The sequence below is a fragment of the Lissotriton helveticus genome, chromosome 8, assembly GCF_964261635.1.
Source record: "Lissotriton helveticus chromosome 8, aLisHel1.1, whole genome shotgun sequence".
Lineage (NCBI taxonomy): Eukaryota > Metazoa > Chordata > Amphibia > Caudata > Salamandridae > Lissotriton > Lissotriton helveticus.
The window spans coordinates 722,306,546-722,332,928 of NC_136069.1; the positions used below are offsets into that span (position 1 = coordinate 722,306,546).

The 26,383-nt window shown below is 44.1% G+C and overlaps 1 protein-coding gene across 1 annotated transcript in view; it reads right to left on the reverse strand.

Annotated features, from left to right (window-relative positions):
* The window catches only part of STK24 (serine/threonine kinase 24), a 587,809-nt gene that overhangs the window by 310,658 nt on the left and 250,768 nt on the right, over positions 1-26,383 (reverse strand). Inside the window, exon 2 of the mRNA XM_078657516.1 lies at positions 16,646-16,876. Coding sequence (XP_078513642.1) covers positions 16,646-16,876 — 231 coding nt within the window. The remainder of the gene's footprint in view (positions 1-16,645; positions 16,877-26,383) is intronic.

Below are 26,383 nucleotides of genomic sequence, written 5' to 3' on the forward strand. Positions count from 1 at the left end.
ATTCTGAGACAACTAGGAGACAAGGAGTGTTATGAGCGGATAACACACAACCCCAAAGAAGCCTTGACTGTAGAGATTAATTCTAAACTATTAGATTGGAAGGATATGGGACTACTTAGTGATCAGGAGTACCAATATCTGCTAGTCTCAAATCCCAAGTCCCCCTGTATTTATATCCTCCCAAAGGTACACAAGGGGGGGGCCTTCCCGCCCGGCAGGCCAATAATCTCTGGAATAGGATCAGCGACCGAGAGGCTATCAGAATACATCGACCTCAAACTTTTCAAACATGTTCAGAACCTGCCGTCTTTTATCCAAGATAGCAAGGATATTCTGAACAAGTTACAGGACTTTGATTGGTCTAATGATTTATGGTTTGTTACTTTAGACGTCACAAGTCTTTATACTTGTATACAACATGACATCGGTTTGAAGGCCAGTGAATTCTATCTTGATAGGGAAGGGGCCGACTTACTAAACAGAAATCAGATGGTTCTAGAAATGATGGAACTAGTCCTAACCAGGAATTATTTCCTATTTGAAAATGTCTGGTACCATCAAAAGAGGGGGACGGCGATGGGAACAAAATTTGCACCGTCGTATGCCTGTCTCTTCATGGGACAATTTGAGAGGGTACATGCATGGAACCAGAATGCCTCCCCCTGGACAAATAACACCGTGTTCTGGGGGAGGTATATAGACGATATTATCTGTCTCTGGTCTGGATCCGAAAATGATCTTTTGGAATACTCTGAGTACCTAAACAGGAATCACATGAAGGTGAAAATGACAATTGAGTACAGTAGGGAGAGTATCAATTTCTTAGACCATAAATTCTATATCAAAAACAACAAGGTCCAAAGCACGATTTTTCGTAAGGATACTGCATGCAATTCGGTTCTGCATGCAAGCAGTGCCCATGCTAGTTCTACGATCAATAACATACCATTTGGTGAAATGGTGCGCCTGAAACGAAACTGCAGTGAGGAAGAGTAATTTGACATGAATTTACAAACTTTGAAAAATAGATTTGAGGCCAGAGGATATAATAAGGAAGTGATCTGTAAGGCGGAGGGGAAAACACGCAAGAGCCACAGAAATGATATCCTAACAACAAATTCGCGGAAAAAGAGGAAAACAACAAACACAAACGTTAGATTCATAACAAAATATACCAGACATAATAGTAACATCTTTAAAATTTTGAAAAATAACTGGCACCTCCTGAAGGAGGTCCCGGGATTGCAATCACATATAATGACCAAACCCTCTGTAACCTATCGTAGAGGCAGGACTCTACGCAATGAATTATGTCCCAGTTATTTAAAGCCCATTAAGGACAGTGGAATTAACTGGTTGGCGGAGAAACCAAGGGGTTTCTTTATATGCAGGGACTGCAATATTTGTGAATATGGACGTGATAAGATCAAGCAGTTTGCATATAATGGCTCACGGAAATATGACATCCTATCCTTTATAAATTGTGCTACTACTTATGTGATATACGTTTTGGGCTGTACATGCAGCTTAATCTACGTAGGCAGCCCAAACGCAATTTGAGGACAAGAATCCAAGAACACAGGAGAGCTATTTTGAATAGGGACGTAAAATATGCTCACTCACAACATTTCTGGGTTAAACATGGGGGTAAACCAGAATTTTGGTTCCATGCATTAGAACAAATACAACAGCTCACAAGAGGGGGGAACCGTGAGCTGTTGCTAAGACAGCGGGAGGCAAAATGGATTTGTAAATTACAATGTATTAAGTATGGGATGAACTTAGATGATGAAATGCACCACTTCTTAATATAATCTGAGATGATGTATAATATGTCAGTGGAAAACCATATGGTAGGAGGAATATAATGTGTGCGAATTTGTAAACAGGAATAGATGTTTTTTTCATACGAGACTAACTCTTACATATGCAATATACTATGGTTCTGCTTGATACCTTTTTTATAAACCAACCTTTTCCACTTTTGTTTTTGTAAAACTTGCATGTCCAATTTTGGTGTTAAGTCCCCTTCTTCTAATCTCACCTCCCCCCCCCCCCCCACTCAACACAATCTCCTACTGCCAAACCCTTAAAGGGCCAGATTATCTAAGCACTATGGCATTCAAAACTGATACACTGAATAACAACTTAAAAATAATCTGGATGAAATTGTAGAAAATGTAGCAGATATAATACACACCCCTGTGTATATTTAAAACGAAGGTGATGTCTTCGTGATGGCCGGTTTGGGTTATCATAATCGTGCTTTCTCCATCTAAACGATATACATTATGAAATTTAATGTGAGACTCACAGCTGATCGCGAAATCAAGTGTTAATACGAACGAGTACTAGACAATGAATATATCACCCTATTTTCGCCAAGGCATATTATTATTTGGAACTTTATATGCTATAGTGCGAGGAAATTTATGGGAGTAATACGCTGGGAGACTATTGATAATGATAAGTAAACGTGCCTATAATCTGTAAATATTACAAATATTAGGGTTTTCTTTCTCTCACTATAGTGGGAAAACCATTCAAAGATGGCGCTTACTAGTAGACTTGTTCGAGGGTTGACCACGTGATGTGCATACGGCTAAGGATACAACTACGGATACGTTATGGAGTGAGACAACGGAATTTACAAGGGTAGCGAATTGATTAAAATTAAAATTAAAATTAAAATCTAAAATCTAGTTCTATATATACAATCTAACAATACATCCCTTGCAATTGTATACACCCTTTACGCGACCTTTTGTCTATTCCAATATGGCGACTGACGCTACATTTAATGTTGTACGTTGCTTATTGACTGGCTCCCGGTGGGGAGTGTTACAACCTAATTAGCGCGCACTAAACTAGAATATAAGAAGTGCTTTGATATGGCGGCTACAAACTGGGACCATCCACGCCAATACTGTGATACGATAACTTCTGTCCGATGCAGGTGAGGAGCCGACCAGAACTACTGCTCGGGGCTATTCCGGGGGCTTATTATCGAGTATGGGACTTAGACTTGTGTATAGTGGGGAATCAGCGCTAACATATATAACTTGTGTGTTTAGTAATGCTTTTCGCCTTTACGTGAATGCCCTATACATTTTGGTCTTATCTAGGAATCGCTCTTATCCAGCAATGTAAACTCACAGTTTCTGGGTTAAGAGAGTTATTCTATATGAACAACGTAGAACGATTTTAAAATATAAAAAGCACTTTTTGATTTCGAACAGGACAGGGGGTCGTGTAGACATATTGTCAAGTTTATTTGACCCTACTGACTTTCTATACTCTGTTTTTCAAACCCACAATCTTTGGGCTGACCGCGCACTTTTCAAATGAACATCGTAGATCATTATAGATTATGAGAAAAGACTTAATATGGCAGTGGGCCGTGTAGATATATTGTGGAGCACATATATTGTTTGTTTCACTTATTGACAGTTGCCCCTGAAGATACCTTATGGGAAAGGGAGTGAGACATGTTCTTTGCACTATCTGTTCAATATATGATATGCTGGGCTACAACCCACATATTAAATAAACGTTTTTCTGTTCAGATAGTAAGAACCATTTTGAGACTACATAATTGATATTGTTGGTCTCTTGTTTATTTAGGTTTATCATGACTAAAATTACCACATAAAGACGAGGAAGAGATTGAACTTCCGGGGTACTAACAATTGCTAGACAATGGAAATGTGAAACGCCTGTGGGGAAGTTTACATCTCCCCGCACGACAGGTATGCATAGGAAATTAATGCAAACAATTCAGGAAATGCTGTAAGAACATCTGGAGGGATAGTCTAATATTCTCTTCTCTTATTTAGACTCACATGAGAACTGTTAAACGGACAAGAGAGAAAAAGGGACATCATACGAGAATAACAATTAGAGTGTTCCAAATATTTGTATTTAAAGAAAATACACAATTGGTAAGAATTATAATTGAAACAATGAGTGTATAAACTGATCAACAGGACTAGGATCAATGTGGGTCCTTAGAACCCAACGAATCTCGTGAGGACTTTTGTATGCCATAATTGCATGATAACATATAATGTCTTTCCCTTGCATTAGACAAATTAGTATAATCCCTCCTAATGAATGCTATGTTTCAGGTTATGTTTATTCTCCCCGTTTATATATTTTCTGCATTCTTCTCTCTCTCTCAAACATATAAATCCAAAATGAGGTTTAGGATCACGTTCCCTCATCATTTTTCTCAAATGAGAAATCCTTAATGAATAGAAAAAGTGAATTGTTGAAAAATGCACGATGTATGGAACTGTTATCCTTTAGCAAATATAAAATGTACTGATTTGAAACAAATAATAGAGTGCTAGAAGTGAAAAACATAGCACTAAAATTGAGAATCATGGTGTAAAATTACATAAAATCATTATAATAATCGAATTTGATGTGTTGGGCCGGCGGGTCCTAATATTTGGTTCTGGACTTTTCTACTCGCTTGTATGTTTCTGCGTACACTGTTTTTTTCCCCCCTTCCGCGGAAGCCTATGCTGTGACAGGAATTGTAGGGAACCATATTATGTTTGTTGTGTATTGCACTTACAATATGTGTAAAAAGTGTTAAATAATTTTAGATTTTTGGCGATTTGATTCTTGTATAATACTTAGTATCTGGTTTTTAGTAGTCTTTCACAAAGATAAACCTAATGTTGCGCCTGTAGTTGACATATGTCATCCACTTTTTTAAATGGATTGTGAAACAGGAAATCTGTATCAAACCACGACTTTTGAAACTTATGGTAGCTTTCTTTTATCTATTTTGCTTTCAGCCCTGAAGAAACTCCATGGAAAAGGAGTGAAACGCGTTGGCTGATTCGTTTTGTAAAATTGCCTGGTGATCTGTATTTTAAAAGAACGGTTAAAAATAAATACTGGTTGTAAACATGCGCAGTCTGTTTGCCATGTAATTACCGTGGGTGAGACATATGTAGTGCGACTTACCTGCAGAAAAAGTCCATAACTGGCTGATCCAAAAGAGCAAAAAATCTGGGCGTACTAAATGGGCGAAACAGTAGTGAAAAAATAATTTGGGAGTTTTTTACTATCAGAGCATGTAAAACTTAAAAACACATGTCCTACTCTTTTAATACGATGCATCCTTCCCAATGGGCTGTTTAGGCATACCATAGGGGTCGCTTGTATGTATTAAAAAATGAAGGTTTAGGCCTGGCAAATGATCTATTTTGACAGGTTAAATTGGCAGTTTAAAACTGCAAACAGGCTGAAATGGCAGGCCTCAGACATGTTTTTTAAGGGCTACTTCGATGGGTGGCACAACAAGTGCTGCAGTAGCATATTATTTAAAGGCCCAGGTACCAGTCGTACCACTTTACTAGAGACTCAGAAGTAAATCACATGAACCAGTTGGGTGTAAGCTAATTCTACCATGTTTTAAGGAGTGAACACAAGCACTTTAGCCCTAATTAGCAGTGGTAAAGTGCACATACTCCTAAAGCCAACAAAACCAAACTTCAGCACACAGGGTGGGAGAAGGCATAACGTTTGGGGGAAGACAACACTAAAGGCTATAAGGCCTAACAAGGCTTATATGGTATAATTCCAATACTAATCAAAAAGTCAACCTCTGAGATGCAAGGTTAGCACAGAAAAACATGCATGAATCACAACACACTGCCATACGAAACCCAGGCTTTACTGGCTTCTTAATCAGCTGAGCGTGGCCTGTGAGTATAATATAATGCATTCAGGCTCAACTACTTTTATACCAGTGACTACCCTCCTCTGTTTATGTACACTAATTTCCTCACTTTTGCCTCACCGTGTGGCCATCAGAGCACTAAGTTCCTTTATTTTGATATGCTGTCTTTTCCAGTGGCGGCCGGCATGGCTTGTTGGGGGGGGGGGAGGCACGGGGAGGGGGAAAAGGGGGCAATGCAAAAATATTTTTGAAAAAAATAAACCCTTACCTTGCTGCCAGGTCCTGCGTCTCTGCTCCTGCTCTCTTCTGTCGAACTCCAGGTACAGGAAGCACAGCCAGGCTCCTCTGACCAATCACAACCCTGCAATGCAGCATTGTGATTGGTAAGCACCCAGGCTTCCCTGAGCAATCACAACACTGCAATGCAGAGTTGGGATTGGTCTGAGCGTTGTGGTTCGAAGTTCGGCCAGGGAATGGGGGCCTGGGCATGTTCTCCACGTGGGCTATAATGCAGCCTGCATGGAGAACAGGGAAAGTGTGCATGACTGTTTGGCCGGTCCCAGAGGGCCGGCCATACAGTCATGTGCACTTAGGAGTGGGCAAACCACTCTTCCCCTGCCATGTTCCAAGACCCCAGCAGCCCTGCCTGCCCGCAAAGCAACACGGAAACATAAAATGATAATTCAAAGCTATTATCATTTTATGTTTCCTTTATTTACACTGCTTAAAAGGAGAGGGGTGAAGCTCCTCCCCAATAGCGAGGAGCCGCCACTGGACTCTCTTCTTTTACTTCTATAAAAATCATAATCCTTCTTATGGCACAGCATGGTTCTCAATTTACGAACCTCTGAAAGAAGACTACAATATGACCTTGCTTGTACACCAGGTCATAGACAGGGCCGGTGCTAGGCATGGGCAGCGTGGGCAGCTGCCCAGGGCCCCGCGCCGGCTCGCAACCATGGGGTCTCGCACCTTTAAAGACATCAGAAGTTCCGAAGCCCAAGGGGGCCCCTGAGAGTTTATATTTTTCTTTTTTATGTCAATCTCCCCTGCTGGCCCGTCTCTGTGGGCCTAATGGCTGCATCAGCATGTTGATGGCAGCAATCAGACAGGTAATTTGAGGGCCCTTGCCTGTGAAGTGGCCCTGCCCCTGTATGAATAAAAGACAGAATATCCTGCAGAGGCACAGCAAAGGATAGGGTGGCGAAGGCGGTGAATCACAAAGGAAACTGCTCACCAAGGACAAGTGGAAAGGGAGCACAGAGGCGAATAAAAGGGGCAAGACAAATGGAATACAGTGGGGGGGAGCAGATAGGTGTGTGCGCGGCATTGAGACAAGAGGTGCACACAGTGGAGCAGAATCCACAGAGGTGCAGAATCCGCATGCAGAAGTGGATGGAGCAGGGTTTAAAATCTGCTGGGTCACTCAAGTCTTAGACCCAGTAGTAAATTAAAATGGACATTGAAAAGGGGCCCTATATTCATGTACTTAACTTTGCCTGCAAAAACACTGATCCAGTGTCTGCACAATGTATGAAAGTTCTGAAAAATAGGTGATGATTTTTGCCCTCACCCTCAGAGGGAAAAAACAAATCTTAACTCTGCAGCAGTGCCACCCTTCGCTACCTCTAATGCAACTTCAGTGAGACGGTTATAGTTCTTTCACAGCCTCATCATGTCAGAACTGGAGCATTTTCAATAATATATACAAGGAAGCTGTAGATGCTGCTTAATCATCTTATGCAACTAATAACCATTGACAAAGCCGATAGTACTGGCTTGTTCTAGGTGAAATTTTACTTGTTGTAATATTTATCTGGAGGCAATGATAGATTTTTTCAACCCACTTAAAGCCCTGCTCTCGGGTCAGTATGTAGACCGTTTATTTTGGCTAGTTGTTGACCTGCTTTATGGTCAAGTGAGCCAATTTTTACTATTGATTTTTACGATAATAAAGCAAACGTTGCCTTAAGCAAACTCAAATCAGTGCAGTCCTTCCATACCTTACAAAAAACGTATACAGCATGTGTTTACAAGTTGAAAACTGCGCAAGTTTGCAGACATGGGGCACTTTTCTAGCTAACTAACTCCCTAATGGGGGCCCCTTTTATTTTGGTACAGAGGCCAATTTTCTGTCATAGTCTGATGCTGCATGTTAGGCAGGGCCACTAGAAGTATGCGATTGTGCTATGGAGGCGATTTCTGCATAATTATGCATTTGACGCATTTGCTACATAATCCATCAGCGACTGCATAATCTACAGATTTTAACAACAAAATTGCTTTCTAGCTCAAACAGTTCAAAAGTTACTAAAAATGCAGCGACACGTCTTGCCGCATGTGGGAAGGCCCTTTGAAAAGCTGGAATAGTAAACTTAGTTTCCTACTACTAAATTTGGGTTTAAATTGTTACTAATGGGATGCAACCAGGGATGTACGGCATTACGACGCGTACTTTTACAACACGTGCCGTTACAACGCGTTTTTTTCAACGCAAGTCGTTACCACGACTTGCGTTGGAGGGGGTGCGGACTGAGGAATTTTTTAATTTACTATTCCAACACCAGCCTACGTACAGTAGGGAAGGTGTTGGATAGTAAATTAAAAAATTCCTTGTCCTGCAGCGCCCTCCAGCGCAAGTCGTGGTAACGACTTGCGTTGAAAAGACCGCGTTGTAATGGCACAGCGGTGTAACAGCCGCGTCGTAAAGGCTGTTCACCATGCAACCAGTGCCCGAACATTGTTACCAAGTTTAAAAATGGCAAAAAATGAAGTAATACTATTTCAAAATATGCTGGGTTATTATGCCACATAATTTGCCTTTCCTTGCCACATACTTTACTCACCCTGCCACATAATGTAACCCTCTCCTGCCACATAATTTCAGTGGTCCTGCTGTTAGGGTAATCCATGGCAGTAGTTTTGTTTCTGTTTATATTTCTCCTGCTTTACTGAATCTTGCATTCCACAAGAGTGCTAGCTATTTCCAGCATGTGGGTTTGTGTATTTTATTTTACAGCATATTACTTTTGGGTGATGCACCCTTTGTACTGAGACTCCTCAAGGTGTTTATAACAGGCTACAGTTGAGCACTTTGGAGTTGAGGCTGCAGGCAGTACAACTTTCACACTGTGCCTATCTGTGGGTCGAAAAAGGTGTTCAGATTACATGACCATTCAAAATATGGCCTCTCTGCAGAGCACAAAGAGCAATGGCCCTGCATTGCAGTTGTGATTCTATGCAAGTGTGTGTGAAGGAGCTACTTATGGGTCAAAACAACAAGGTGAAAGTAAAATCATTTATTGTGGTTACTCATTTAGCTTAAACTGCTAACAACTATTGACCAAACCCAGTCGCGGCCGGCATGAGTTGGCCGCTGCTGCGTTTTGTCAATGGTTGTTAGCTGTTAACTGTGTAGGCAGGGGTAATTTTAATTTAAAGGAAAAAAAATATCTTTCTTAGCCGGCCCGATCCGATCCCACGTCATATCTGCTTAGGGGCCTTACATGTTCCTATTCTGCCCGGAGCCTCACATATCCTAGGACCGGCCCTGGTCATAGAATATGCCCTCAGCAATCGTTTACCTCAATGGTGAAAAATCCTTTCATATTGTACATGAGCTGGCGCAAAGGATCATGGTACTGAAAGTTGCCTTTCACAGGCTGCCCAAGCTTGACTCTCAGCAGGTAGTCGGCCTGCATTGTTATCAGGCCGGTGTCCAGCGCTATCACAAAAGTAAATCAACGTGCCATCAGACATGTTCATCTGTGGAACATCTTGTAGGTGCCTGATGGTTCATTTCCAAACAACATGTCTGAAGAAAATAAACCGCGGCGTTAAACTGGTCTATTTTTTAACCAATGGCATCTGCCCGTGCAGAACCGTCAGATTTCTGATATGAAAATGCTGACGGCTCTTAGTTCCTCGATGCTCGGAAATTGCTGAGCTGGGTGATCAGATAGTGTTTATTTAGTTGTATAGGGTAGGAAGAGACATAAAGCGAAGTTTCCTACGGTTTGCGAGGAACAGGTGTGTAAACGCAAGCCCCAGCGGTGCAGGGGGAGGGGGCACCATCCTTCAGGCAGGACCCTTTTAGCCCAAGGCCTGTGAATATGGACATGGGAGGCCCCTCACTGCCTTTGAATGGGGGTCCCGTCTTTGTTATCCCACTGGCAAAGAAGGCTGTTATATCCTAAGGTTTACATTCATATGTGAATCAGCCTAGGTCCTCCTAGCTGCTCAGCCAGTGTGAGAGATGGTGACGGAATGTTGGTGTGACTGTGATGAATGGAATGCCTGGGTGCAAGGCCGTACGATGAAGCGCAAATTAGCGTTGCACGAATGGAACTTTAAATTGATAAGTACACTGACCCAACATTTTGCGTCTTTTCCGTGCAAAACTTTAATAATTAGGGCCCAAAGTATATGATCTAAACAAAGATTCTTTCAACAAAGGGAGCACTTTGATCCCAACTTTATAAATAAATTATAAATAAATGCCTGCCATGTGTAAAATGCCATGTGTAGGTTTCTTTAGAGGAACAGACATTGCTTCAGTACTCTGGGCGTGTCACTTGAAGAGGTAGGAAAGAGGAAGCTAGTAGGGCGGCAAGTAATATTTTACCTCCGAATAGAAAATGTAAATGTAATATTTCACATATCTCATCAAAAACACGAGAAATGTTTAGTGTTTAAAGCTCAGCTTGCAAGGTTTACATTTTATGGATTAAAGGCTCCGCAGGTACCCATAAAAGCCAAGATCTGTTCTCATTCCTTTCCTTGTGTGAGGAAAAGGGAAATAAATCGTTGCTTTCATCTAGTCACTGAACAACTAGAAAAGAAGCAGCCACTGAGCTCTAAAAAGTGAATTTGCAATTGCAACAGACTTGGAGGAATATTACAAGCTGTGCATTTTGACAAATAATTCAGCATTTTAAGATGTACTAAGGAAGCATCATGGAGTTCTTAACTTTGGTAATAGCGCACAAGTTATAATCCTTCAAATGACTATTAGGTATAGATGCTAGTGCGTGTAACAACCTCATAGATTTATTGACCAGAGTGAAACTGTGGTGTGAAGGCCATCCGACGAACGATGCGCATTAATGGCAGTCTTGCAAAACAGAAACTTACGGCTATACAGCATCCGTGCCAAGGCAGCACGACTACGCAATGACGGCTCCTCTGCCATGGCGGAGGAGTGTCGCCCCACTGCTTTTAAGTAGAAACATGCTGCTTTGCGGCCGGGCGGGGCAGCTCTGCTCTCAGATCAGGGAAGAAGTGGTTCGCCCACTCCAATCATGCGCACTTTCCCCGTTCTTCAAGCAGGCTGCATTACAGCCTGCCTGGAGAACATGTCCTGCCCCCGGCTAAGCGCACCGTCACGGTGCTCAGACCACTCACAACGCAGCATTACAGTGTTGTGATTGGCTATGGGAAGGGAGCCTGGCTGTCTGCTTCCTGTTCCTGGAGTCAGACGCAGGAGAGCAGGAGCAGAGACATTAGACCCAGCCTCAAGGTAAGTTTTTTAGGTTTTGCCTAGCGAAAGCTGCGCTCTGCGCAGCTTTTTCGCGCAGGCGAAATCCTGTTGAGAACTGTAGGGTGCTTTGGGTCGGCCCTCGTCATTGATTGGCTGGCTCCGTAAACGGAGCCTTGCCATTGGACGAGGGGCCTGTCCGTCAATGCCGGACCAGACACGGGGGCGTTCCTGACATTCTTTGCCTTTTGCCGACGTCACGCGACGCCGGGAACGCCCCCGAGTCTGGTCCGGCATTGCCGGCACTTCTGCGTCTCTCCTGCCCCGTGACTGGCCGGCCGGCCAATCCTAGCGCGGCCGGCCGGAAGTGCCCGCCCCCCGCAGCCCGGGGAAGAAGGAGAGGAAGACGGCAAGCACTATGGCGGCGCCCGCGGGGAGACCGGAGAAGTGCCTCTCCAATCTGCCGCTCTAGCTGATTCACAGCATCCCTCCAGCTCTCAGGCCGTGCAATCAGGCTCTCGACGCTGCCTGCCGCAGGTCACACCGCCCTCCCGACAGCCCAGCCCGCCTCAGATCGGAGTGAAGTGCAAATCAATATGGTAATTACATTCCCATGCTGAACCGCAGCCAGGCTGGTGTGTAATAGGCTTCAACACATTGACAAAGCCAACAGCTCTTACATAGGCGGGACCTGGCTTTGCCAATGCTTGCTATATATTTTCAGTTTTATATAGGCTATCTCGACCGAAGGTATTGGAGCGCTTTATATGAGCAGCGGTGACATCACACGCGGTCACATCCTATTTCAGGCACAGGAGATATAGTGGTGTGCCGAGGATCACAGGATGTTGAGACGATGCGAGACTCGAACTTGTTTCTTCAGTGCCACAGTCAGCCGCTCTGGTCCTTAGGCCACGTCCTCGCGGTGTTGCCTTCCCATCCGATATTACTCTTGTGGATTGTGGGGTACGCTTCAAAGCGCTGCACGTACCCCTCCCCCCCCCCCCCCCCCTCCTCCATGTCGTCCTGTGGATGTGGGCGACTCTGAAGCCCATGGTCCGCTTCAAGGCGCTGCACCAGGGTCTACAGACATGTCCAAGGTCAGAGTCAAGGTGACCCCGTTGAACCCGGCTCCCTGGCCGTCCTCCGCCGAAGCCTTAACCCCAGCCCTCTCCCCCCGCCCCCACCGCGTTGACAGGCCAGAGTCTGTCTTCAAGGCGCTGCATTAAGTGTATACCAACTTTGGCACTTTCTATGCAGAGGGTGGGTGTGGCGGGAGCTCCGAGCCTCAAGTCTTCGCTTCCAGGCGCTGCATTGCGGTTACACCTTTTCTGATCCATTCTCGGCAGGCAGCGCTTGGGGACATCTCAGAGTCCCCGGTCTCGCTTCAAGGCGCTGCATTGCATACATCCTCTCCTTACATAAGTATCTTTCGTTCCCTTTTTGTAGGGGAGGAGGTGCGAAGCCTCTCGAGGCGCTATGAAGATTAATAAATGTTTTATATTTTTTTACTTTCTATGTCTGTCTGTTACATGGTTACAAGACGGGGGATCTTAAATGATTTTATATCTATGTATTTTATGGTCCCTGCCCTTTCCCAGCCTGTCCTCTCCCAGCCTGTCCTCTCCCAGCCTGTCCACTTCCAGCCTGTCCTTTCCCAGCCTGTCCTTTCCCAGCCTTTAAACTTCCAGCCTGTCCACTTCCAGCCTGCCCTCTCCCAACCTGCCCTCTCCCAACCTGCCCTCTCCCAGCCTGCCCTCTCCCAGACTGTCCCCTCCCTGCCCTCTCCCAGCCTGTCCCCTCCCTGCTCTCTCCTAGCCTGTCCTCTCCCTGCCTGTTGTCGTGTCCCGGCGGCAGCAGGCAGCAGCGTGCACTGCGTCCCCGAAGTAACAGCCCTAAAGCAAGCAAGAAGTACGCCCCCCTCCCACCAATCCCTGTTAGGTAGTGGAAACTGTCCAAACTGGGGTGCAGACAGCCCCTCTCACCTTTCGGCCTGGTACCACTGCACCAGCCGCACTACTTCCCGAACTGACCGTTCTCCACTTCAGCCCGTCTAAATTACAATTCATGCTTGTGACCCTTTTGCCTGCTTGTGCTTGTTTTCATGACCCTGTTGCCTGCTTGTGCCTCCGTGTGCCCCTGTTGCCTGCTTGTGCCTCCGTGTGCCCCTGTTGCCTGCTTGTGCCTCAGTGTGCCCCTGTTGCCTGCTTGTGCCTCCGTGTGCCCCTGTCGCCTGCTTGTGCCTCAGTTTTCGTGCCCCTGTTGCCTGCTTGTGCCCCTGTTGCATGCTTGTGCCTCCGTGTGCCCCTGTTGCCTGCTTGTGCCTCCGTGTGCCCCTGTTGCCTGCTTGTGCCTCTGTGTGCCCCTGTTGCCTGCTTGTGCCTCTGTGTGCCCCTGTTGCCTGCTTGTGCCTCCGTGTGCCCCTGTTGCCTGCTTGTGCCTCCGTTTTCGTGCCCCTGTTGCCTGCTTGTGCCTCCGTGTGCCCCTGTTGCCTGCTTGTGCCTCCGTGTGCGCCTGTTGCCTGCTTGTGCCTCCGTGTGCCCCTATTGCCTGCTTGAACCTCCGTGTGCCCCTATTGCCTGCTTGTGCCTCCGTGTGCCCCCGTTGCCTGCTTGTGCCTCCGTGTGCCCCTGTTGCCTGCTTGTGCCTCCGTGTGCCCTTGTTGCCTGCTTGTGCCTCCGTGTGCCCCTGTTGCCTGCTTGTGCCTCCGTGTGCCCCTGTTGCCTGCTTGTGCCTCCGTGTGCCCCTGTTGCCTGCTTGTGCCTCCATGTGCCCCTGTTGCCTGCTTGTGCTGTGTGGGTGTGTGTGGAGGGCTCTGTGTGGCTGTGTGTGTGGGGGGCTCTGTGTGGCTGTGTGTGTGGGGGGCTCTGTGTGGCTGTGTGTGTGGGGGGATCTGTGTGGGTGTGTGTGTGGGGGGGGCTCTGTGTGTGTTTGTGTGTGTCATTTGCGAGAGATAAAGCTAGTGGCATTGTAAATGACAATGCCATTATTTATGTTAAAAAAACATAAATAAAAATAATGTCAAGAGCAATGCCAATAGCTCTAACTTTAACAAAGGCAAAACCATTGCATTGTAAATGCTTGTTTTTATTACCCCCATTTGGGACTTCTCCCTCCCACGTCAACTCCCCCGTGACACCCCGTGCCCGTCCCGCAATCCGCGAGGCATGACGGCTGCCACTGCGACTAGGCCAACAGTTACTGCAACAACAATAGGAATAAACTGTTCGAATTTAGCAAATGAAGTTGAATTACAGCCCCGGCTGAGTAAACCTGGCCCATTGTAAACTTCTACACAGACGTACTTCTCACTGCAACAAGCAACAAGCACTGTTATACAACATAACATTTAGCAGGACATCATAATACTAAATATGGACTAGCATTGTGTGGTTCACTTCATGCACTACGTTTCTGAGATTGACATATATATTTTCATACATAACTTGATAGGGACAAACAGATGGTAATCACGTGAACAATATGTCATTTGGAATTAATTTCGAGCAACATTTGGAAGGACAGTATACAGCAGCAGCTCCTCTGTAATGGATGAGCGTACCCCCCTTTGCAGATGAAAAATAAAACGATAAAACAATTGTATTATCATTTTATTTTTCACTGACAGCCAATGCTGCAAAGTCTAAGGCGGGGCGAGGATACCCTCTATGGACAGACAGCAGCACTATACGTGCGCATGTCGGTTTGGCCGGCCATCTTAGGAGGGTCAAACTGCAATGCACACTTAGATTTCTCCAACCCAGCTGAACTGTACAGCCAGGAGGAGAAATGGCACATGCTCTCAGTTATTTAGTGAGCGCCTAACCTGGCTGCTTAGACCAATCCTGGCACTGCTCTCATAGAATGAGAGCAGCATCTGGATTGGGTAGGGAGTCTGTGCTGGCCCTTGGATGTCTTCTAGGAAGAGAGACACACCGTGGCAGCCGGCAGTGGAAGCAGTAGGTAAATGTTTTTTTAAAATCATTATTTGCCCCACCACTTTATTTTGGCAGTAGCCGCCCCTGACAGTATATCCAGTATATGAATATAGTTAAAGAACTCTGAACCCAATTTTACCAACTGGTAAATCCCGACAGTAAAATTGCACGAGTCTTTGGCTCCAACAGCAGACAAACCATGTTGCCAACTCCACATGGCCTTTTCTCTACACTAAGAATAAAGTCCCACTTTCACCCCTGTTTATGCTTTGTGTCTCCAACTGACAGACTATGTCGTATCACATTATCTTGTTTGAAATATCACCTCATACAAATATTGTGATAAAATTATTGACTCCAAAATATCGTCAAGGGGAAGATAAAAATAGTAAATCTACATTTTTGTGCACCTATCATGAGTCTCCTTTGTTGACTAAAATAAAGCAAGGTGTCATAGGCTACCACATAACACCCAAAGCTTTCACCAGACTTGTAACATTTCTGTCTTTCTTCTGGGATCTTAGTTCTTCTCAGTCTACTGAGCTTGATAGCATGCCTGTAAATCAGAGACTTTGTAAGGCATGTGCCCAGGCCCCCTCCTTTCAGGGTCCCCCTGCTAGAACCAGCTCTGCCCTGCAGAGTCTTGCCCTGATGACTTAGACATATTGTTTTAAAATCAGTTTTCCATTAATTTATGTTTAATGTGGGTGGTGTGTGAGAGTTGATTACAGACATTTTGGAGAGAAATGTTGTGTTTATGTTTTACGCGGTACAAAAGGGGGTGGTGATGGACGGAGCATCTGAACCAATCAAACACTCACACCCAGTCAAAAGATCTGGGTTTAATCCATCACCGTTCTTTAGCCCACTCTGCCACCCCAGTTCAGACATGGCCATATGCAAATCAGTCTGACCCTGTGCCTCATGGGAACAGTCCAGCCCGAACTGCCAAGCCATGCCTTCTTTGGACCGGGAAACAAGCTTCCTAGGACCGGTTTCTGGCATTTCAGCCGTCTTCAGCCAGGCTTGCTTGAATCCAGTGGCAAAGTGAGCAAGGGACTCACGTCTGAGCATACCCTGCCAACTTATGGCGAACAAAGCGGTACAAAAGGGGGTGCTGATGGACTGGGTGTGAGTGTTTCATTGGTTCAGATGCTCCGTCCATCACCACCCCCTTTTGTACCGCTGTGTTTATGTTTTAAGCAGCATCCATACAAAAGTTTCTTTTAGATCAAATATGAGAAGTGGGAGGGAGTCACAGAGATTATTTGCAGTAATATTAGTGAGCTGCTGCTGTGGTACAATATTGTCACTATCACTGAAAATTAGATATAAACACATTTAGAATGTGTACAAGAGTGACTGTGCACTGACGGTAACCTGGCCAAAGAAGGTATGAAAGAGCTGAAACTGGATCATAAATCCAAAGCTGTTCAGAACAGAGGCCCCAAAATAGATTTGGCATAGGGCTCCAAAAATCCTTAAGATGTCCCTGCTGTAAATAGTAGATAAAGTCTTCCCAGGAAGCCTTACCTTAAGGTAGGCACCATAGTACTTTGTTATATATGGGCTGTCGCACTGGCTCAGCACAGTGATCTCCTGTTGGACATCTTCTATTTCGTCTTCTGCTTCTTCCAAGTCAATGGTCTTTATGGCCACAACTTTCTGAGTCCGATTGTCGATACCTTTGAACACTTCCCCAAAAGAGCCAAAGCCGATTTTCTCCAGCTTTGTAAAAAGTTCTTCTGGATCAGCTTTCAGGTTCTGAAAAAAAAAAAAAAGAAAATGAGAAGTTTCATTTTTTTGTGGTTTTAAAAAAAACATTTTCACCTACAATATTTATTTAACGATCCCACCCGTAGGAAGGCAAAGATAGTGCATGCACACTGAGCTGGTCGTGTGCTACATTGCTAAGTTAAGTGTGGCTTCAAATTTGAGTAAAGAACACAAAGTAAATGGAAAAATTAATTTGGGGGTACCAATTGCATGGATTGCCTAGGGCGCCAGTTGTTGGCAGTTAGACTAAAGCCAGCATTGGTTATTAAGATCTTAAATTGTACAAAAGTTTATCTCCTCTCTAGGAGGAGAAGTGTGGCTCGGCAGCCAGAGCGACTGAAGAAGGAGACTCCGAAGCACGAGGTTCACGGTTCAATCGCCGGTGGCAGCTCAGCATCATGTGACTCTGACCAATAGCTTACTTAACCCCTCCCATGCTGATGACGAGCTCAGTTCGTCATCAGCCACGGTGCTCGTGTGCTGTTGACGAGCTGAGCTCGTCATGGCCGTTAGAACGCTCACACGCGGGGATAATTCCCCCGCTGTGCTGAGAGTTCTAAGGAAACAGGTGTGGCCGTGACGAGCTCAGCTCGTCATCAGCACACGAGCACCGTGGCTCATGACGAGTTGAGCTCGTCATCAGCACCGGGGCACTGTGCGCGCCCCCCCCCGCTCCCCAGCACAGCGGGGGAATAACCCCTGCAGCCAAAGAGTTAATCTCCCTAACAGCCCCCAGCGCCTTGAAACCCTTAAGAGGATGATATGTTTGAGCTTTACAAATAGGAATTATTATGTTTGTGAAACAATAGAAGTTGTGAAAAAGAATTGGGCAGGCCAGAGCTTCCTGTTTTAAAAGTGAAGGATTGAGACAAGCAGGAGCAGACAAACAAAGAACAAACACACTGATTCATCAAAGACCCGTTTTGCGAGTCTTTAATAGCGATTCATAAGGAATCGCTATTAAGGACTTGCAAAACGGGATTCATGTAGGAATTGCAATAAATATTGCGATTCCTACATCTTCCTTATTTGCGATTAGCAAATTGCTAATCGCAAATAAGGAATAACTCCCCATAAATGAATGGGGAGTTATTCCTTATTTGCGATTAGCAATTTGCTAATCGCAAATAACGATGCGATTTCAAGGGTGCCAGGGGTGTCCAAAGGACACCCTGTAGCACCCCTGAAATGCAACATTACACAGGTGTTGCGCACACACATGTCCTAAGGACATGTGTGTGTGTGTAACATGCAACAGAGAATAATGCACTAAAGTGCTTTATTCTATTTTTTTCGCTATTTACCACGAAGTCTGACTTCGTGGTAATTAGCGGCCAAATATTGCGAATTCGCAATTTTAAATTGGTTAATGAATTGCATTTAAGGAATCTCAAATAGAGATTCCTTAAATGCAATTCTTCGCTAAAATGCGAATTCTGTAATAGCGATTTTTGCATTTGGGATGATGAATCTCAAATGCAAAAATTGCGCTCGCAAAGGGCCAGATTCTGAGAATCTGGCCCTTTGCGAGCCGATTTGCCTTTCATGAATCTAGCTGAAAGAGATTTGCATTCTCCCTAATAGAATGCAAGCAGGCAGGCTTGTCTAGGAAAGATAAAAGGGTCTGTACGCATAACTCTGGCCTGACAAATCCTTCGACATATTTCACATCGAGCTGTCAATTATCAGTATATAAGATCAGTAATTTAATGCAGTGTCTTGGATATCATCTGACACAGATTCGTAGAACGACTACCAAGGACTGTATTACAGAAGTGCCCCACCAACAGATCAGGTCGTCTTTTACAATGTCCAGAGCAAAAACTGATGAAAAAATGGGTTATATTTACACTAATAAACAATTCAATTAATTCATATGATCTTTTTTGTGGACAGTGTACCTCTGCCAACAGGTGACGGATAAAGCCAGGGTAGTGTAATTTACAAAAAAAACATTTGTGGATTTCCTGGATTTTTAAGTCACGCTATGTTTTAAACCAATGATAATGATAGTCGGCGCACAAACAATGGTCAACACGTTTGAACCCTCTACAACTTCCTTTATCTGGTTCTTCTCAGGACACAGAACTGATATCCACTCTCAGATGGCTTGGAGCATGGGCACTAATGTGCTGATAGCAATCGTTTACTAAAATAAGCACAAACACCCCAACTTCAGAACACAATCTCCAAATGCCTTCAGACTCAGCGTCAATTTATTGAATTGTTTATAGGTGTAATTATAACCCATTTCTTCATCAGTTTTTGCTCTGGACATTGTAAAAGACAAACTAATCCATTGGTGTATTGTATTATTTATTTTTTTGTGCTGTGTAATTAGTTATGTATGTGCCTCAATTTATTCCAGTTTGTATCCACTGTTGTGTATGAATTGCTATTGGCGAGAGGAAAGAATACTTATGATTTAATTCTGTACTTGGTCTTTTATGTGTGGCAAAAATAAAAAAAAATGAAAGTGTAAAAAAGTGGCAAAAAATATTAAACATTGATCGCTTTTATTAAATATAGTGAGTATGGATTAATTAGATGTTCAAAGATTCAGTCAGGTTTGGCATTGGTGTATTTGTGTTATTTTTAGGTGGCTCAGCCTAACTGACTTTATGAGCCCAACCCCGTGTTAGGTAGAACTTTCTAAACGTGGCATTTTCAGAATTACAATTTAAAATCCAACTCCACCATAAGTTGTAATTTTAAATTGTGATTCCAGGGACACCAAACTTGGGGGTTCTATCTCTTCCCAATTGGAAATTACACATATAAGATGTAATAAGGTATTCACAATGTTAACCTATGGGAGTGACAGGTTTTGCAGTAGTGAAAAACGAATGTAAGAGTTTTTCACTACTAGGACATGTAAAACCTAAAAGTAGATGCCCTAAGTTTTAAATACACCTCACCCTGCCCTTCGACTGTCCAGGGTCTACCTTAGCGGTGTTTTATATGTATTAAAAAGGAAGGTTTGGGCCTGGCAGTAGGGTTAACTTGCCAGGTCTGAGACATGTTTAAAGGGCTACTTCTGTGAGTAGCACAATCAGTGCTACAGACCTACTAGTAGCATTTACTTTACAGGTCCTGGGTACATATAGTTCACTTTACTAGGGACTTATAAGTAAATTAAATATGCCAATTGTGGATTAAGCCAATGTCACCACATTATAGGGAGCGAGCACATGCACTGTAGGACTAGTTAGCAGTGGTAAACTGCCCAGAGTCATAATAAAGCCAACAAAAACAAATTCAGCAAAAAGGGGAACTGGAATACAAAAGGTTTGGGGGTGACCGTGCAGAAAGGGCAATGTACAATACTACCGAAGCTCGATCTAATCATATTGAGGTTCCGGGCTTCCTCTGGGATAGGCCCGGGAACCAGTGCTTGAACTGCTCAGCGAAATAGTGGCTGTGCTTTTCCGCACTATATCCTGGCACTGCCCCTCCTTAACACTTTGACAGAGTCTCTTGAGACTTAGGGACATATACATCAACACTGGTAAAGTTACAGTCTGTTCACCATACTCTAACTCTATTCCACTAGGTTGATAATGAAAACATGAATGGTTATGTTGACTCTGGTGCCCTATAGCTTTTGGTGATATTCAGAAAATACTTCATTTTTAATGTTCTTCATTCTAGAGAGTTGCCCATCTCCTTCGTATAAGTAGTCAATGGCGATAGAATCAACAGTCCCTGCACATGTTTTCCATTCTGAGAGACCTGGTAGATGCATCTGAGCAGAAGATGAGTTCCCAGATAGAAGCTTCATATGTTTTTGTCTGCTGCTCACTAAAATAGTGTTGATACTCCTTTTATCACACACATCTACCATCCCAAGGAGAATAACATGACATAGCTAATGGTCGGTCGTAGCTAGTTAACAGTCAAAGGGTAACAGCCTTCATGAAATGCACCCCAGTGGGGAGAGCACCTACTGGCACTCCCTGTGTAACTCCCTGTAGTTTGTGATAAATGACGTGAACACCTTGATTGTTTGTGATGTGTATGAGATGTGCTTGGGGTGGGAGGTGGGGTACTTGTAGTCTCGTGTCCTCATGTATCTATTCAGCCCATTGGGCTTTAGGTGCCATATGTCGTGGGCTATGTAGCTCCTGCCCACATTTCCAGGTCTGTCCCCCTTTGTTGCATCTCGTTCCTACTGTGCAGAAGCCATTCCAAAGACAGGTGTGTCTGGCTGGAAATTACATCAACTTGAATGGAGCATGAATGAACATTTGGGTTCACTTTCCCTTGTCCAAATCACTTCCAGTAGCAGGTCAACCAGAGAACTGAGAGAATAGATACCTGAACAAAACATACAGCCAAGTGTCTTGCCAAAGCTGCACAAATACACACACAGATGGGGTGTTTGCTCATTTAAGTATTCTATGTCTTGCTCCTTCAAAAAGAGTCAGGACCCAAAAACAGTGACTGGCTGATCATGGTCATAGTTTTGTGGTTGCTATCTACCAAATCAAACTCCAAATTCCCCTTGGTAGCAGGTTGCGAGGGAAGCTTGGGGCCAAATATGGATTTAAGAGGTTAGTTTTGGAATAGGTGCTCACCACTCGATACCTCACTGTTGCCAGAGCGGCTTCTGCAATGTCTCAGGATGGTCACAGGCATTCACGACTCATATTGATGCCACCCCTCCTACAATATTAGATGAATTCAGGTGCCACATGGTTGTCACCTGGACATCAAATATCCATGAGTCAGCTCCATTTTAAAGTGTGGTAAGACGCTTTGCACTATACAGGCCCTTTCGGTCCAGCAACTGCTGGAATTAGCCCCTCCTACATATGTTCACCCCATCCTAAAGCATGAGGGAAACATGCAGCACCTACAAACAACAATCTCCTAGACCTTCCCAAGATCATGCCGGAAATACACACATTTCCCTAGAGAGTACCTTACACTTAGTACTTGCATAACTACCCAAACAGAGCCCTGCACATTTATCGCAGTCATCGAGACCCAATGGAAAGGGCCCTTGCTTTTAGAAGTCCACACAGGGTGACCAAGGCACTACTTCAGAGTTTTGGGGAGCTACACATATATTGCTGAGCATTTGACAGACCTCTAACCTGCAATGACCAACCACATACTAATGGGGCTGTTTAACCAGATGACAGGAATAAAGCTACAGTCTCTAGGGGAGAGCATTAGACCTATATCAGACCCTCTGCAATCACCCCCAAATACATCTAGCCATGGGTTCATGAAGTCTAATTTGTAGTACCTTGTTATTTTATTTGGGATTTTGAAAAGTGCTATTAAACACCTTACAGTGGATTCGGAGCTCTTGTGGTGGTACAGTCATATTAGGGGCACAAAAGAGTAAATCTGCAGGAACCTCAAAGTGAAGAACCAGTTCAACAACCAATAAGGTTGGAGAATGCATGTGTGCATTGGTGATTAAATACATCCCAACTGATGACAAAGCTTAAGGATGAGCAAAGGTCCAGAGGGCCTGGATGAAGAAGGCAAAGCCCATCTTAGGTGTCTGAATGGGAAGTGCATAGAAATTTGGATGGGGGAGCTATGGAGTAGAAGGGAAGATTGCTGTCATACAAAGGCGAAGAGATGGGTCTTTGAAGACCTTTCAAACTCCCGTTAATCATTTTCCTGCCTCAACTGAGAGGTAGGGAATTCTACAAGATGGAGACATGAACATGGAAGCATAGTCTCCAATCTCCTGTAAACAGTAGTTAGGGTTAATTGTTGTAACTTAATGCATCCTCCCCAGCGTTCCAAGTCCCTGCTACTTAGCCAGTGTGTGAGGTCAAGTAGAATGTTGAGTGTGTCTGGATTGGATTGAGGGTCAGTTGAAGATATGGGCTGAGCAGCAAGGATGCTGCTCCTGGTGGGTCTTAGCTATCTCCTTACCTACTTGCAACTAAGATATAATAAACGTTCTTCTTATAATCTACACTACAGCCACTGGACTTCCTTAACAACAGTAATCAAGCAGGAGATTCACTATAGCTCGCAACCATCTGGTCGCCAGCCTTGTTGTGTGCCTTTCCTTCTCTGATAGTGTGTCAATGACATCTCACACCCCCCTTACCTCAAAATACCCTTGCAAACATTGAGCCTATGTTTAATACTGTGGCGGGAAATATAATGCTCATCTTGGTACCATGCCATTAATACTCTATTGCAATGCATATGCCAGACAGTAAAATATTATCAACCTGCTGCTTTCATTTTTTTATAACTTGCATTCTTTATTGTGCACTGGTTTCTTCAGTCTATAGGCTGGGTACCTTTTAACAACTCGACGCGGGTCAATACCTTATGTTCGTACCTTACTAATTTCTACCATCTCTTTCTTGTGGCTGAATGTGATCCAGGTCGCCTCCCCACTAACGGCCAGATTCATCATTGTAAATTCGGCTCGCAAAGGGCCAGATTCTGAGAATCCTGCCCTTTGCGAGAGCTATTTTTGCATTTGGGATTCATCATCCCAAATGCAAAAATCGCAATTACCGAAATCGCTTAATTGCGAAGAATCGCATTTAAGGAATCTCAATTAGAGATTCCTTAAATGCTATTCATGTACCTTTTTAAAATTGCGAATTCGCAATATGGGGCCGCTATTTACCGCGAAGTGTAACTTTGTGGTAAATAGCGAAAACTTAGAAAAATGCACTTTAGTGCATTTTTCTAAGTTGTATGTTACACACACACATGTCCTTTGGACATGTGTGTGCGCAACACCTGTGTACATTTGCATTTCAGGGGTGCTACAGGGTGTCCTTTGGACACCCTGGCACCCTTGAAATCGCTTCCTTATTTGTGATTCGCAAATTGCTAATCGCAAATAAGGATTGACTCCCCATTCATTCCTATGGACCTTTGGCCCATAGGAATGAATGGGGAGTCTTTCCTTATTTGCGATTAGCAATTAGCGAATTGCAAATAAGGAAGCAGTAGAAATCGCATTTATTTGTGCGATTTCCACATGAATCCCGTTTTGCGAGTCTTTAATAGCGATTCCTTAATAATCGCTATTAAGGACTCGCAAATCGGGACATTGATGAATCTGGCCGTATGTTGTTAAAGCTGCTGATTCCTTAGTTACAGGTCCTGTGAGTGGTGGGTAAACGTGACTATCAAGTGCTGTTCCCTAATGTGGGTATTACCTCCCCTACCTTGATGACATGCTTGCATTATTTATTCTCCCTTATTCTCCCCCAAGGAGCTCAAGACTTTATCCCAAAGTTGTGCCGGGGGTCTTAGTCGTAACTATCTTCTCGTGGGGACGGAGTCCTGGGGCCTGTGAGGCGTTCGGGAAGGGGGGCATGCCTATGATTTAAAGGGTTCATCCAGTCAAGAGAAAAAGTTCTCTTTACCCAGTCCTGCATCTATAACAATCACAAACATTAGGCATTCCAGAGAGTTCCTTTGTTGGTGTCTTTTTGGGTTTTGAATCCTATTGTGACATCATTCACCAGAGTTCCCTTGAAACAGAGTGATGCCAGCTGCTCCTACACAGCTCATCTGGCTCACCTTGCACTACAAGCTCCCTGTTGACAGCCACACACCTTCTAATGTGATGTATGGATATTTGCAACCCCTGTCCACTGTTATCCAGAGTAGTATAATGATCAAAAGGAGCTAGCTACTACGATAATGTACGTGTTGAATGTGTCTGGTTGGGAAAACCTATTCATTTTTTAGAAGGCCCTCACCCACCAACCTAGTTGGTGGCATGCTTCATCATCGGGCCCCAACCGAGGCACCGACTGTGCTTCAGGGGTGCTACGACGCTTGATTACAGCAGAGCAAGTTGAGTTAGGTGAGTGTGCAGTGGAGGTGTTTAGAGAAGGGTTTAAAATGCTGTCCTAGAGGTCCCAATCGGTTAGTTTATTAGTGGGCCCTAGGCAGGGTTAAAAACAAGGCTTTTGGACGTGGTAGGAGAGACTTATGGTCTCCCACGTCCAGTAGTATCACACATCAGTATGGACATTGTCTAGTGCTTGGCTCAACAGGGCCAACCCCAACATCTGAGCCTGTTCAGTTGTTCATTCACTTTCTTTTCCTGTCTCACATGCAATCTTCTATATGTACCAGCATGTAATGACTCACTTATAGTGTACCTTAAATGCATCACATGTGTATGTTGTATACAGGAATCTGCGGTTGTTTATTCAAAGGTATATGAACCAAAGTTCATTATATGCATTTCTTGATCTCACTACAGTGTGAGGTCAGGAAGATAATTTATGCAATGTACTTGTTTAATGAGTCTTCACCAGTGCTACTTCAATATAGTGATTTATGTTCTTAGGACATGAAGAAATAGAGTTTCTAGACTCTGGAACAGGACAAGTTACTGGGAAGAATCTAGGAACTAGGATCTAGGAATCTCACAGTCAGTGGTGGCTGCCATGTACTGAGGGTGGTGGGGTGGGGTGGTACACTAAACAAAATTAAAAAACACTGGCATGAGAGCAGCTTCAGGATTGGTTGGAGAGGCCTCTCTCAGCACTCTCAAGAGCCCAGGAGGCCTGCGCTTTCTCTAAGACAGCTGGGTTAGAGAACTTTAAAATGTGCATGTCTGGATGGCCGTCCGAATACAGCCGGCCAAAGAGACAATTGAATTTTAAAGAACACAGCTCCCTGCTTCCACTCGGCAGCACTGGCCCACCCCCATCCTGTCACTCAGTTCAGGACAGGTCGGTTGCGGAAAAATAAAATGGTAATACATACATTTTATCACCATTTAAATTTTTAGCTCTGGCCTGTGGGGTGACACTCCTCCGCTCAAAAGGGAGGAGCCGCCCCTGCTACCAACAGACATGTAATGGTACTCATAAGGATGTTACTTTGTCTTCTAAATACAAAAGTTGCTTTGTGATAATCATAGTGGTGTTTTTCCACATATAATCAATGCATATAAATTACATCAAATGTATTTGAATAGAACAGCTTTGTAGTGTTTGATTTTATGAATTGTTTCTGAAAGAAACAAATAAAAAATAATAGATTACTGGGAGGATACGCATAATTTATATACATGATTTCACCTAAAATACTTCAGAGCCACATCTGCTATTGAGATCCGATTTAAAGGTGTTGATTCTGCTTGACTGTATTGAAATGTCAAATATTAGTGTACTACTATATGACATGGTTTTGTATTGCATTCCTGCATTAAAAAAAAAAATCTTTAAAAAAAAAAAAAAAAAATACTTCAGAGCACTTTTAATAATATGATGGTCCATGTGCCAAAGGGGGGCAGTACTGGTGACGATTACGGATTGCCATCAGGTTACAGATCTTCTAAGCTCAGAGAGTAGATTTGTCTGTCAGGCTACGGCCATGATGACGCACTTCACCAAAATGGAGCACAGATTGCCACGTGGGATTCCACTTTACTACCGTTATGACTAGTTTACCCCCAGTGCTTAATTTGTAAAAAGGAGAAGCACCAGGGCTCTTAACACGAGGCAGCTGCAGCTTGCAATACCCATT